General features: G+C 41.5%; 2 protein-coding genes across 5 annotated transcripts; one reads left to right on the top strand and one right to left on the bottom strand.

Annotated features, from left to right (window-relative positions):
- The first annotated feature begins 3,130 nt into the window (after window positions 1-3,130).
- On the top strand, window positions 3,131-4,041 carry LOC147973672 (uncharacterized). Of its 3 annotated transcripts, none has more exons than XM_087522197.1 (3): window positions 3,131-3,249; window positions 3,352-3,396; window positions 3,515-4,041. In XM_087522197.1, the coding sequence occupies exons 2-3, from the start codon at window positions 3,352-3,354 to the stop codon at window positions 3,761-3,763; spliced, it is 294 nt and encodes a 97-aa protein (XP_087378323.1). In that variant the 5' UTR covers window positions 3,131-3,249; the 3' UTR covers window positions 3,764-4,041. The 3 variants fall into 3 exon arrangements, with proteins under 3 accessions (XP_087378323.1, XP_087378322.1, XP_087378321.1); XM_087522196.1 differs by having other exon boundaries at window positions 3,133-3,245; XM_087522195.1 differs by lacking the exon at window positions 3,131-3,249 and having other exon boundaries at window positions 3,346-3,396.
- Window positions 4,042-4,633: 592 nt separating this feature from the next.
- Window positions 4,634-10,090, bottom strand: LOC125511330 (hypersensitive-induced response protein 1). 2 transcript variants are annotated; one of them, XM_087522193.1, is made up of 6 exons: window positions 9,933-10,090; window positions 8,143-8,338; window positions 7,773-7,893; window positions 7,512-7,603; window positions 7,340-7,436; window positions 4,634-5,222 (listed from the first exon to the last, which is right to left on the bottom strand). In XM_087522193.1, exons 2-6 carry the CDS (start codon window positions 8,329-8,331, stop codon window positions 4,867-4,869), a joined length of 855 nt encoding a protein of 284 aa, XP_087378319.1. In that variant the 5' UTR covers window positions 8,332-8,338; window positions 9,933-10,090; the 3' UTR covers window positions 4,634-4,866. The 2 variants fall into 2 exon arrangements, with proteins under 2 accessions (XP_087378319.1, XP_087378320.1); XM_087522194.1 differs by lacking the exon at window positions 9,933-10,090 and adding an exon at window positions 8,887-9,092.
- Window positions 10,091-10,873: the final 783 nt, after the last annotated feature.

The following is a 10,873-nucleotide window of genomic DNA, read 5'->3' as shown; positions in this document are numbered from 1 at the left end:
GTGTTAACCACATAAAGATGTGAACTATTGATGTTAGATCACATGGCGATGTGAACTAGATTATTGACTCTAGTGCAAGTGGGAGACTGAAGGAAATATGCCCTAGAGGCAATAATAAAGTTATTATTTATTTCCTTATTTCATGATAAATGTTTATTATTCATGCTAGAATTGTATTAACCGGAAACATAATACATGTGTGAATACATAGACAAATAGAGTGTCACTAGTATGCCTCTACTTGACTAGCTCATTAATCAAAGATGGTTATGTTTCCTAACCATAGACAAAGAGTTGTTATTTGATTAACGGGATCACATCATTAGGAGAATGATATGATTGACTTGACCATTCCGTTAGCTTAGCACTCGATCGTTTAGTATGTTGCTATTGCTTTCTTCATGACTTATACATGTTCCTATGACTATGAGATTATGCAACTCCCGTTTACCGGAGGAACACTTTGTGTGCTACCAAACGTCACAACGTAACTGGGTGATTATAAAGGAGCTCTACAGGTGTCTCCAAAGGTACATGTTGGGTTGGCGTATTTCGAGATTAGGATTTGTCACTCCGATTGTCGGAGAGGTATCTCTGGGCCCTCTCGGTAATGCATATCACATAAGCCTTGAAAGCATTGCAACTAATGAGTTAATTACGAGATGATGTATTACGAAACGAGTAAAGAGACTTGCCGGTAACGAGATTGAACTAGGTATTGAGATACCGACGATCGAATCTCGGGCAAGTAACATACCGATGACAAAGGGAACAACATATGTTGTTATGCGGTCTGACTGATAAAGATCTTCGTAGAATATGTGGGAGCCAATATGAGCATCCAGGTTCCGCTATTGGTTATTGACCGGAGACGTGTCTCGGTCATGTCTACATTGTTCTCGAACCCGTAGGGTCCGCACGCTTAAGGTTTTGATGACAGTTATATTATGAGTTTATGCATTTTGATGTACCGAAGTTTGTTCGGAGTCCCGGATGTGATCACGGACATGACGAGGAGTCTCGAAATGGTCGAGACATAAAGATTGATATATTGGAAGCCTATATTTGGATATCGGAAGTGTTCCGGATGAAATCGGGATTTTACCGGAGTACCGGGAGGTTACCGGAACCCCCCAGGAGGTATATGGGCCTTAGTGGGCCTTAGTGGAAGAGAGGAGAAGTGGCCAGGGATGGGCCGCGCGCCCCTCCCCCCCTAGTCCGAATAGGACAAGGAGAGGGGGCCGGCGCCCCCCTTCCTTCTCTCTCTCCTCTTTCCCCCCTCCCGAATCCTATTCCAACTAGGAAAGGGGGGGAATCCTACTCCCGGAGGGAGTAGGACTCCTCCTGGCGTGCCCTCTCCTGGCCGTCCGCACCCCCCCCCCTTTGATCCTTTATATACGGAGGCAGGGAGCACCCCTAGAGACACAAGTTGATCCACGTGATCATATTCTTAGCCGTGTGCGGTGCCCCCTTCCACCATAGTCCTCGATAATATTGTAGCGGTGCTTAGGCGAAGCCCTGCGACGGTAGTACATCAAGATCGTCACCACGCCGTTGTGCTGACGGAACTCTTCCCCGACACTTTGCTGGATCGGAGTCCGGGGATCATCATCGAGCTGAACGTGTGTTAGAACTCGGAGGTGACGTAGTTTCGGTGCTTGATCGGTCGGGCCGTGAAGACGTACGACTACATCAACCACGTTGTGCTAACGCTTCCGTTGTCGATCTACAAGGGTATGTAGATTACACTCTCCCCTCTCGTTGCTATGCATCACCATGATCTTGCGTGTGCATAGGAAATTTTTTGAAATTACTACGTTTCCCAACAGTTAATCCGCCATGAGTTTGAGGGGGGGGGGGGTGTTAGAGTATTATATATATATATAGCCATGTAACCTTTCGTATTTACCCTATTGTATAAGGGGTTTCCTGCATATATTCCATACATGTACATGTATATATACTGGCCTATGGCCTCCTGAAAATACAAGTTGCATATTTCCTAACAGGTAAATGGTAAAAACAGATTTTTGATGCGGAATGCTACCTAACATATTCATCATATATTCTTTTCTCGCTCAATATAACACTCCATGCTATAAGGCATCCAATCATCACCCCATTCTATATGTCAACTCAGTCTTGATAATACCCGTAGCTAAGAAATCTCTTTCCACTGATGTGGTTGCAATTGGCAAAATCAATGTTGCAACTCAATGAGACGATATACCAAATAAAAAATGACATGTCTATTAATCTAAAGCATCTTCACATCAATAAAACCATGATTATTACAACTCACGTAATCTGGATTAGCTCTCACATTAGCAAATGAATGTTTCAAGTTGGTTCTTATGGACACAAGAAATCTCGTTTATGGAGAAGTCACCAACATACATCTCGGCAAGTTCAACATGCTCGTCTTCATCAAAATTAGCAAATGAGTTCCTTGGATCAAGAAAAGCAATGCATCTCAAAAATTGATTAGATCTTTCAGCAAAGCGTTTATTAAACTCGGTAATGATTTGGTCATGCACAATACTGAATATTTCATACGTGTAGTAGTGAACGACCTCGGGTATTGTACCATCCATGTTTGGCAATGTAATGTTGTGTTTAACAAAAAAAGCCATTCATGTCTTTCATGGGGTGATACCAACTATTTTATCTTGCATCTTGAAGTTTCTGCAATGTGGCCCCAATCAAACCCATTGCACGAACAATGTTTTGATCTTTCCATTGCAAACATTGTGACAACTCATTAGTCTTGTCTAATAGTTTGATCTTAAGATGCAAGTGCAAAAAGAAATCAAAACTTTTGATCAGAGGAATCATGCCACCTATTGTTATTCTTTGTGTTAAATTGTCTACATCATCATGAATGTTCTCTAATACTTACAAAATAGATTTCCGTGTCATAATAAACCCGAAATAAAGTAAATGATGGATGCAACAATGCGTGCAGTACTATTTTTAGTTGGATGATGAAACACATGTGGGTTTGCTCCCTTTGTCGAGACTTTTCCTCTTATCCAAACACACACCGTGCCCAAATTAATCCAAACAGAACTAATTATAGAACTAAATAGCTGCAACCAACACAACTATAAAACTGGATTGGTCGAAGCAAACATTTAATTTACGGTTCACAAGTGTCGAAGCTTATTTACACTTATATAGGGATCAATCTGAAACGACCAGAATTTATCTCTGTTTTCACCAGAATCATTGTTATCTTGACAAAAGCAAGTTAGCTTCCTTTGCATCTACCCCTGAATTTATTGATTATGAATCGAATCCATGTCTGAAGGCTAATCTTGTGGCATCGCGCCCTGCTGTCCCAAAATGCAGATGGAAGCTGCAGATGCAACTCACCCCAAGGAAAAGAAGGACAAGGTAACCATCTGGAACTTGCATCAAATAAATGAAATATCTCAACAACCACATCAATGCAACATGCATGTCATAAAAATGCAGAAAAGTCTGATGAACACATACGTTCTTATTCCTTAAGGAACACGCGAAAGAGGCCAAACCGGCAAAGGAAAAGAAGGACAAGAAGGAGAAGAAAGAAAAGAGCAAGGAGGGCAAGGAGAAGAAAGAGAAGGTCGGAGAGGCAACTGACACGGTCAAGCTGAGGGCAAAGCTAGAGAAGATCGATATGAAAATCGAAGACCTGAAGGCGAAGAAGCAGGAGATTGTGGCTCGACTCCTCGAGCTGGAGGGTAAGGCAGCAGAGGCTGCAGCACCAGCAAGCGGCTGAGGTTTCGATGGGTTGTTGCCTTGAGAAGAATGAAACAGCTTTTAGGCAATGCATGCAGCTAGTGAGTGACATATCCACAAGTTGGTGCAGGAATTGTTCTTTTGACTGGCATATTATTGTGCTTTAATCTTCCTGGAGCTACATATTTGCATCCAGCATTGCATGATAATCTAGATTTTGGTGCACACAAGTGTCCATCTTGTATCAAATTCGTGGGAAACTGTGACATGAATGTACCTCTTAAAGATTTTTGGTATTGGACTTGACCTTTCTTGAAATCTGGAGTATCGAAGTCTGCATTTGTTTTTACATTAAGTGGGGAGCAGGGTGTGAACCTGTGCTGGCCATTCAGCATAGAGCATAACACACTGCGGCTCACATGACAATACAATGAACGCACACAAAATCTAAATATCAAATAACATATCATTAAGTAGTAAGAACGAGAAACTGGGAGCCTATTCGGCTAAATTTCAATAGGAAGAGCTTCAGAACAATCTCCAAAATTCCAAGGTTTGAAAGAGTCGAATGAAAAAACTAGTAGCAACATACTCCCTCCGTCTCATAATATAATACTCCCTCCATTTCACAATGTAGTGCTTCCTCTATCCCGTGCTTCAACTTTGACCGTAAATTTAACTATCAAGACCAATTACGGCGGGAACAAAAATTATATTAGTGAATTCGTATTCAAAAGAAGTTTTTAATTATATAATTTTTTCTACCACCGCAGTTGGTCTCATTGGTTAAATTTATGATCAAAGTTAGACCTCGGGAAGCGCGGGCGCACTATATTTTGGAATGGAGGGAGTAACGTTTTTGACACTAGTGTAGTGTGAAAAACGTTCTTATATTTTGGGACAGAGGGAGTAGAAATTATAGTATAATAACCATATAGTAACATATAACACTCTCAATACACAAATAGCTGCTAACACAGTGATAGCACAACTGATATTTTTTACAGAAACGGGTGGCACAACCAAAGCAAGTACTGATATTAACATCCATCTAGGCACAACCTCACCTCACACATAGTATAAGAATAAGCTGTATGTACTTAAAGTATGCATATAAAAGTGGTATCCATTTTCCAACACTCCTCAAACCATCCTGCCCTGGAGCTGACCATCTCGTATCTGCGAAGCGATGTCTTTGACAGCGCCAGGTCCGTGAGGGATGAACACTGCTGAAGACTTTGAAGAGGCCCCAATGTCCTTCATCGTATCAAAATACTGCGTCACCAAAACCATATCCATGACATCCTTCGAAGAGGTCCCAGGCACATTCTCAGAGAAGGCCAGAACACTGTCTCTCAGCCCGTCCACTATGGCCTGGCGCTGCCTTGCAATACCCACACCAGCCAAGTATTTCGATTCTGCCTCACCTTCAGCCCTCTTGATTTGAAGAATCTTTTCGGCCTCGGCTTTCTCAGTGGCTGCCAGCCTCATCCTAGCAGCTGTAACATAAATTACAATATAAAAGTTAAAAGCTGCTAATCCAACATATCTGGTAATATGTGCTGCAGGGTTACAAAGGTGTACAGCACCTACTTTTCAGAGGGATACCATGAAACAGATATAACAATCATGAAAAAAGTTTAACTTGTTCTTGAGTAGTAATTGACTAGAACAGTTTGTTACAATCAAATGTAAAGTAACTGCAGTTACATGGCCATGCAAGCCATTCAAAACACATATGTACATCTGTAACCCACTCATTTCCATTCTCAACTATGACCTTCAAAACCAAAGTGTGAATGAAAAACTAAAAGAAATATTGCTCGTATTTTCAATATGAAGGTAAAAAAATAAGAAAAATATTAGTTTTGGGAGGAAATCAAGTACAAATGAGCCCTCTTATTGAGGAAAATCAAAATGATAGCCTTCCAAGCCATTCTCATTTCAAAAGCAAAAGATCACCATTGCAGAGACATCCTTACACACTATGCGGTTGGTTTAAGTGCATATCTCTCCATAGAGGACGGACAATCACAGCATGAACATAACTATAGTATAAGAGTAAATTTCCATAACTGATAATTTCATATACTATAATATCAGAGCTACAAAATTTAATTTGTGTTTCACAGAATTACACATACTTGAGGGCAACATTTCAATTAACTACACATCAGTTAAATTCCTATAAATGCAACAGTCTGGAATGTAAGATCTACCTGTCAATGTAATTGTGGCAGAAGGGAGTCCAAGAACAGTGAGAAACAGAGGGAGTAGGCTAGCATATTTTGTAGGCTAGGTGTTTAGATGGGAGTTCGTATTAGGAAAGGTCGAAGGAGTCCAACTGTATTAGGAAAGGTCAAGGGTCTACGCTGGTCTACCATCCACTATATAAGGATGTCATGTATCTAAGGTTAAGCCAAGAAAGAACGATCTATCTATTATTCTACTTCCCCAAGTTATTCTCTCATCTAAATACCCAATCCCTCACGGCCATGCCATTTGGCTATCTCCAGCATGGTAGTTATCCTGTTGTGGATCAAGGTTCACAAGAGTAATAGACATCTAGTACCTACACTAAGCCAAAATGTGTTTAGTTCTATTAAACTCTGTACTTATCTGACAATTTTGGAGAAGAAACAAGTGCAGGGAAGAAGTAAGACAACTTATGTAACTTGAATTAATTTTTAAGTTGATTTAGCTAAAAAAATAGCTGTTACATGATAGCAAGTAAATAACGACTAACTTGAAATAGATGCATATGTCTGCAAGTTTAATCTGGGTACCTTTAAATCTTCTACACTATTTTAAAGCATAGGTTGCTACTTGATTTGACTTTCCAAAGTAACTCAGTTTATCGGTTAAAACTGTCAAGAATTACACATTTGACACACAATAAAACCTGAAGGGTGTGGGTCCTTTGTTTCAATTAAACTGATGAGCAGACCTAATGCCTCGTCATATAGCAGGAATATATCATATATGCGCGCGCGCGCGCGCGTGTGTGTGTGTGTGTGTGTGTGTTGTTGAATTACAACGCTGTGGCAGGATATGTATAAATGTGTGAAAATTAACTTAGTTAGTGTCGATTACTCAATTTGCTGACCACTCAAGGCCATGCCCAATGACTCACCTCATTTTTTTCTTTCAATATGAAAAGAACTATGCTGTTTCTTGGAAAGCAAATAATCTATACCAATATAAAAAGACCCGAAGGGGCAGATCCAAACCATCTCGACCGTCAAATCATGTTATCTAGCGGTTCAAATCGCTCCAATGTTGAGCACCAAACACGTTTAACGCTCTAATTACCCACCATTGCCATTGGTTATAAACACGATTTTGACGCTATCCCATGAAATCTGCCATGTAATTAATATCCTACCATTACCTCGAAAAAAGTAATTGATATCTTACCAAATACCTACGTGCAACAGATATATCTTACCTAATATAACATGCAACTAATATCCTACCTAATATAAACGTGCATTGCACGTACATTATTACTAGTTGCTCCAAATGTGAAATGTAAAACCAGACAGTTTTTTTTAGCTGGAAAACTAGACAGTTGATACTACCAAGGATAAAAACAGTAAATGGATTTTGTACATGCCTGCATTGATCTCATTCATGGCTCTCTTCACATGTTCATCTGGTTCAATATCAACAATCAGAGTTTGCACAATCTCGTACCCGTAGGCAGACATTGCCTACACAAAAGGTAAAATTAAATTAGTAAAAATCTACCATATGGTTTAGAAGACCGATGCATGATGAACAAAAACCTTTTCAAGTTCATCCTCCACAGCCCTTGCTATTTCATTCTTCTGCTCAAATACATCATCCAAGTTCATCTTTGGAACGCTAGCCCTGATCACTGAACATGATGAATAGAGTTCCATTAGCATTAAATGAAGAACAATAGTAAACATAGAACCACAATGTTCGGGTGAATACATGATGGGATGAGAGAACAAAGCAGAAGAAGCAAAGTAGTTTGTGCAGTGAAATTGTGCATTGCAGTTCAAATCATACAGCAATATTACCATCAAAGACATAGGACTGGATTTGCTCCCTGGTGTTGCTAAGCCTGTAAAAGGCATCAGATGCCTTGTCAGCAAGAGCACGGTACTGCACAGATGCCACAACGTTGACAAAGACATTATCCTGCAGATTAATCATGATATTCATCGTCAGACAGTTACAAGCTTGTAAAGTTATTTCAAGTTTAAATTGTAGGTATCCCATTCAGATGAGAAAGCATAGATATTGTATGCAGGTATTCTCAATGACAAACACTAATATGGAATGAAAACAGAACTTCAAATAAGTATTTCACCCATGCATGAAAATAACTCCTGGGACCTTCAGCCAAGTACAAAACAATAATCAAATACAGCAGAAATAAGGTAGTACCTTTGTTTTTGTTTCGCATCGGACATCAAGCTGTTGCACACGCAGAGAAAGGTATCCAGCAATCTGCTGCCCTAGGCACCATGGCAAGCAGTGGCATCCAGGTTGCAGGATGGCATCAAACTTCCCGAAGGTCTCCTTGATGGCTACTGTTGATTGATCAATCTGTATCAAACCAAGTACCCCACCCATGGTTTATCTACAAAGGAAGAAGCGATGGATTAAAAATGCTGCCATGCGCAAAAAAAAAGGACAAAAAAATCTAATATTTTTGCATGATTGGCTCATGACCACTCTTTGTGAGACTCTGCCAATGAATAAGCGAGAGCGTCATAGAACTAAACCAGATAGTCATGGCTTTACTTACATAACGACTAACGTATGCAGACGCTGACTAATCTCTCAAATGAAAAAACCTGATTAGTGGCAATATGTAGTCATATCAGGGGAAAGGACATAGTATTACAAACAACAATACGCAGATTATGTTGGAACAGCATGTCATTATTATTAAAAATGCAAAAAGAAACAAAAAAAATCCACTCTCCTGTTTGATAGCCATGTCTGGGAAACAGAAAAGCAATATCACAGGTTCCCACCGCAGCATACTTCAAAGGAATCTGAACAACAATCCCAAAATAAAGGTACTATGGCAGCCCCAGGGAGAAGAAATAAAATCCAGTATACACAAGATACCCTTATGAGCTACTAAAAGCGTGGAAAGAATAAAAGCACGAGGACACATACGCTTATCAATTAGTTCAGTGCAGAGTAGAAACCCAAGGCTTGTATGCTTGAGGGTGTTCTTGGGAAGTTGGGAACTAGACGAAGCATGCTGCACATACATATATAGTGGGAGATAAAGATGATGCCCATCCTAAACGCCGTCTGCAGGATGATGCCAACTGGGGAAGCGCTTCTGATCACTTGTTTCGGTCAAAAGTCAAATGTTCAGCCCCAGCAGGCTCGTCCAACTAATATTCAATCAGCACGGCACGTCGTCGCAGTCTTTGACAGCGATATACATCTGTGTCTAAGACAAGTAAACAAGAATAAGCTGTACAGCCACTTGCCAGCGTCTTATCTTTGCATCCTACGCCAGTGGGGATTTCGCAGCTGTGATGCGGCCACCGTGGCAATAGCCAAGCAATTTACTAATAACAATAACAAAAAGAAAAGGTGCGCCTGGCTGAAATCTAGCTGAAATTTCCAAGCCGTGGGTGGGCCGTGGCGACAGTCTGGAACCGAGTTTTGTATGTATCTATGCAAGCAAGGATCACGCATCAACGCCAGGAACAAGAGCACTAGCAATAATATAATAACCTGGAAATTGAGGTGCCAAACAAGAAACATACTACTATACTACTAGTACATCTACATGCGTGATGCCGGTCGTTCATCCCAAGAGATTGAAAAGAAACCCTAATCAAACCGTCGGCGCGCGCAGGACGAGATGCGGTGTCGAATCCAAAGAGACGGTTGAAATTGGACAAGGGACCGGTGAAAAACATCAAGAAAGAATTGTCATGCTGTAATAAAGATAAATATCCCCATCCCCGCCACGAAGCAAAGAGAGCGGCTTGCCCAAATCACTAACAAAATCGATCCCCTCCTCCAAGAAAACCCTGGCCTGGCCAACGCCGGGAGGGGGGGAATGCCCAAGAAACACGCACGCCCGGTCGATTGACTGCAGGAAACCTAAAGAGGCGGCCTAGCTCGATCGAAACCGCCGCCGCCGCGGCCGGCCGTGAGGAGATGGGATTGAAGGGGGCTAGGTCGAGCGGGAAACGAACCTCGCGGGAGAGGCTGCTGCGCGCTGACGAGTTCGGCTGGCTGGATTGGTTCGTCGCCGGCCGTCTGCTCTGCTGCCGCTTGGATGGGTTGGCTTCTTCTTCTTCTTCTTCTTATTCCTCCACCCCCCACTTATTCCCCCCACTTATTAGGAACGAGATCCTCTAACATCACGAAGGGATGTTAGGGAAGCTACGGTACCCTGACATCCCTTTTTCACATCCATATGATTAAGCCTAAAATGATTTGAATTACTTTACAAATCACAAATCTACTTTATATATTTACAATAATTACATATAAACAAAATTATGGTGTAATAAAATTAATTTCGAATTTTATTTTTTATGAACAGTAATTGCGCATATTATTTTTGCTATAGTGTCCATGACATCTCTTCTTTGTTTTGCACTGGGATTGCACTGTAGCTTCGTGACATCTCTTCATGATGTTAGAGGATCCGTTCCGCACTTATTATGGCCCAGTTCTTTTCAGGCAAGATTCTACAGAATTAGGATTCTGGAAAATTCTCCCAGAATCTGCTTCTCCCAGAATCTGTTGTCGAGTTCTTTTCAGAGATTGTAGTTTGAGATTCTAGAAGCTGTTGTGTGTTGAATTGTCTGTACTACCCTTAGACAGAATTTGTTTGATGAAATGTTAACAAACTCAAGCATCAATCCATCTACCTATTTTATCTATCAACAATAGCTAGCATCAATTCAAGCATTATTCAAGCATGAAGAAATAGAGAGATGCAAAAAGGAGGGCTCACCGTGAGCGTCGGCGTCGAACTTTGAGGGACGGGGCTGAGGGCCGGGGCGGACTGAGGGGCGAGGAGGAGTTGAGGAGGGAAGCTGGCCGGCGGGGGCGGGGGTGGCGTGGCCTGGCCGGCGGCGGCGCGGCAACCCTAGACGCTGCCGCGAAGCTGGCGGGGCGGGGCGAA

The sequence above is a fragment of the Triticum urartu genome, chromosome 5A (assembly GCF_056163025.1).
Source record: "Triticum urartu cultivar PI428250 chromosome 5A, HENAU_Tu73, whole genome shotgun sequence".
NCBI classification, from domain to species: Eukaryota; Viridiplantae; Streptophyta; class Magnoliopsida; order Poales; family Poaceae; genus Triticum; species Triticum urartu.
This window is presented reverse-complemented; position numbering and strand designations above follow the sequence as displayed.